Source organism: Chanos chanos, chromosome 2 (assembly GCF_902362185.1).
Source record: "Chanos chanos chromosome 2, fChaCha1.1, whole genome shotgun sequence".
Lineage (NCBI taxonomy): Eukaryota > Metazoa > Chordata > Actinopteri > Gonorynchiformes > Chanidae > Chanos > Chanos chanos.
The window spans coordinates 53,437,447-53,441,319 of record NC_044496.1 but is presented as its reverse complement, the minus strand read 5'-3'; the positions used below and the strand labels follow the sequence as shown (position 1 = coordinate 53,441,319).

At 39.2% G+C, this 3,873-nt stretch overlaps 1 protein-coding gene across 1 annotated transcript; it reads right to left on the bottom strand.

Annotated features, from left to right (window-relative positions):
• Positions 1 to 1,795: 1,795 nt before the first annotated feature.
• Positions 1,796 to 2,701, bottom strand: sox3 (SRY-box transcription factor 3). Its single transcript, XM_030764966.1, has one exon. The coding sequence runs from the start codon at positions 2,699 to 2,701 to the stop codon at positions 1,796 to 1,798; it is 906 nt and encodes a 301-aa protein (XP_030620826.1).
• Positions 2,702 to 3,873: the final 1,172 nt, after the last annotated feature.

Genomic DNA, 3,873 nt, shown 5'->3' with positions numbered 1-3,873 from the left:
TCAACTTCTTCCAAAAAGTTTTTTGCTATTGTGACTTCTAAGTTTGTAGGCATAACGAGCCAGGTCAGGCAAGAGAGAATTCAAATTAGGTGTTCCTAAGTCAGTATTGACCTAAAATCAAAATATGTTGACGTGATTTGTGGGTTGACTTAAATGTAGATGCATTAAATGGCCTGAAAATCAACATATCTTACATTTTAATTGATTTTTAATACCAAGGTATTGGCTCTTTAGTGACCACTGGAATTACAATTTCAGTACTGGCGAAAATAGCTACTCTGCATACAACTACACTTAATATTGTTTATACTACACAAAATAATGCTTGTCATTTCGGAAGCAGGGGAATGTGGCATATTTGGTATCGAGAGCATGGCTAAATGATTTCCCTTTGTTAACTGAATAGCACAGAATTGTACATTATAAAAGCGAGAAATGCAAAAAAAAAATCTGATGAAAGCTTGAAATATTTTTCTTTTAAAACAACAGGTGTCTGTCTCTCTGTAAATATAAGAAAGTTGTCGCCCCTTTCACTATTCCTTTTCAGTGTATAACTCCTAACACAATTTGTGGCAGTGCTGTTGAAATCTATGAATGAAATATGCAAATAAACTTTAAAGAAAAAAAAATAGAACTAGCACCAATATTCATTTGATATAAATGTAACCATTGCTTTGATGATGACAACTTCAAATGAAGGCACATTTGAGACTTCTAAGCGAATGAAAACAGCGCTTGTAAGTGAATGTGATCTATAGAGGAATTAAGAAATTACAGACACATTTCTATTTTACCTCAAAATCTAAAGGAAAAAAACTTTAAAACTACATTTTAATCAACGGATTATTCAACCAAGATTCGTTTGGCATTGGAGACAGCTGCATATTCCATGGGCGTGTTTGAATTCGCACTTTTCACACTTCATTTCACACATCGTTACAAATCATCATATTTGCCTTTCAGTTTTTCAGGCATTTCCCCTAATCGTGTCTTACAAAATTAATGTAATGTCTCCCCTTGATATGCACTCGTACGTTCAGCTCACTTCCTAAACAATGTAAATAAATCATATGTACAAGCATAAGTCTTCTTTTGTACAAATTTATTCATTTCGGAGTAGGAGATGGCCTTAAAATAAGTAGAAACGTCAGTTTAAATAAAACTCTCAACCCCACGATATGGGTTAACCTGATACTGTCAAAACGTCACAGAAAACAAAATTCACAAAACAAAAAAACGAAACATCAGTGAGAAGTACAGTAGTTCACAAGCTATTTTTTTTTAAAACAAATTACTATAAATAAAACAAAATTTGCGCTTGCGACCCGCACAGTCTTTCAGTTCAATAAATCTAGTTCATGAAAAAGACTACACAGATTTGGACACAGCCGACAAAACTGACATTCTACAAAATAAGTGTAAACATTTATGAGTGAACATACTTTCCCTCGTTTTTTTTCTCTGAAATACAACAGCCTCTTCATGAAGCCACGTGCCTTTTTTTTCATAAAGAGAAAATCTGATGGCATTTAAGTTAGAAGTCCAGTTCTTCTACCGTAGTTGATTGCTTTACAGCTTATGATAAAAAAAAAGCTCCGTTGCAATACAATTTACTTTGTTCGGCGCGACACTCAAGATGCAGTCCACGATATGTTGTCTTAAAATGATTTAAAATGGACAACTTATTGAGATTAAAAATATTTTTCAAACAAACTATTGAACCTCGATTCTTTTTGCAAATCAAAATGTTCAAGTATCCCAAGTACTCAGTTTTTTCCCCCCATTCAGAAGTCTTTCAAATATGAGTTAAAGGAAGCGTTCCGTTCACGCCCGTGCCTGCGCTTTGATAGTGCGGGTGAACACTATGTAACCGACTGGTCTGGAGTGTGGAGTGGTCGGCGCTGTCTCCCCCGGGAGGCAGGTACATGCTTATCATATCCCTCAGGTCACCCAAACAAGCGCGCTGAGAGTGGGAGGTTATCGCCGGTGGCGGAGAGCTTGGCTCTGTCTTGCATACAGAAGCCATAGAACCCAAACCCATTGCGCTGGAGGTCTGCTGCGTGTACGCTGGTGACATACTGCTGTACGTGGACGCTGCGTTCATGTAGGTCTGCGCAGAGGACATCATGGGATACTGGAGTCCCGCCATCTCATACCGGTGCATCTGCTGAATCTGGGGGCTGTTCATGCTGTGGTGCTGGGGATAAGCAAGTTGGTCCTGCATGAGGGAATATGCACTGTTTGTCCACCCATTCATATGCGCATAGCTGTCCATCCGCTGGCCGACTGAAACTGCATTGTTGACAGCGTTACCACCTGGCGCCAAAAGTCCTCCGGGCAAGGAATACTTGTCTTTCTTGAGTAAAGTCTTGGTCTTTCTGCGGGGACGGTATTTGTAATCCGGATGCTCCTTCATGTGCATTGCTCTCAGTCTCTTGGCTTCATCGATAAAGGGTCTCTTCTCCGCATCGGTCAACAATTTCCAGTCAGCACCGAGGCGTTTGCTAATCTCAGAATTGTGCATTTTAGGATTCTCTTGAGCCATCTTCCTCCTCTGACCACGCGACCACACCATGAAAGCATTCATAGGCCGCTTCACCCGCTCCTGGTCGTTGGCACTGTTGTTCTTGCCACCCGCCGTTGAGCCCGTATTGGACTGCGGGATTGGACTTTTTATCTCGGTTTCCATCATGTTATACATTCGACCGACTTTTTGAGTGTTAATTTGCACTCGCCAAAAAAAAGGTTAGTTTAAAAGTTTAGAGTAAAAAGAGGTAGCCTTCTGATAAACAGCCAGGTAAAGTTCTTAAGTGAGCTGTAACTATGCGTAAGTAAAAACTAGGTTATTAACTTCTTACTTGTCTTCGTTCCGCGGATAGCTCTACCCCGTTCGGCTCTGAAACAGAACTCTGCAAACTTGTTCGCCAACCTCAGCTGTTAATAGAGGCTTGCCCATGTGATTCGGATTGACAGCATAACAATGAGCGGAGTCCCAACCAATCACAGCAGCCCCTGTGATCCACCATACACACCGTGTGATAGCAAGAAGACTGCACTGTTTTGGAGGAAACCTAGGAGCTACGGAAAACAGACATTTAGGCTACACCGTTTTAGATTGTGGTTACTTTGATCTGTTTTTAGCGTAAGTGGTTTAGAATACTCCAATCCTTGTGCGGAAATGCATGATTTTTCATCAAAAGAAAAACTGAAACACTCTTCACCAACTTGTAAATGCCAGAAAAAAATTCTACACATTTCCTAAAATAATATTTTTTATGCAATGACCAATAAAATCTCAAAGTGTCCTAATTTACGCAGTTTAGACTATCTCGGACAAACATTATTGCCGATCCACCACACACAAAGAAGGCAAACTTATTAGCATAGGAACATCAAGCAATCTATCCAGTTTAAGTACTTACATGTAACTAGAAATTTTAACAGGTAATTCAATTGTTCGGTTCTGTTGCGGTCATTTTCGGTGTGCATTAATAATATCATTATTGTAATTGTAGTACGTTTTGGTAAGTTAATATAAGTGTCGACGCAAATACAAGTCCGTAGTTCTCTGACTATATAGTTTTTAACCTTGGATAACAGTATCAGTTTCATGATACGTGGAAATTCATAGACTTTACATAAGACGAGGTTCATCAAATGTTAAGGGAAAATTCCAATTTCCCTTGATTCCTCGCCATAAGAATGTAATTTAGGGTACCTGTCACTATCCAAATAGCATACCTGATAACATCATACTCAATCGACTGGAGTTACATTTGGGAAGTCACTTTTTTGTGACAAACAGGTGGCCGAAAGCATGTCCAAGGCCCCATAACGCATTATTATTAGGTCTATAGCCTTTCTCTTAAATTT

What these genes read in the sequence shown, in the direction of transcription:
- sox3 (XM_030764966.1), bottom strand. Translation starts at nt 2,701, where the DNA reads ATGTATAACATGATGGAAACCGAGATAAAAAGTCCAATCCCGCAGTCC.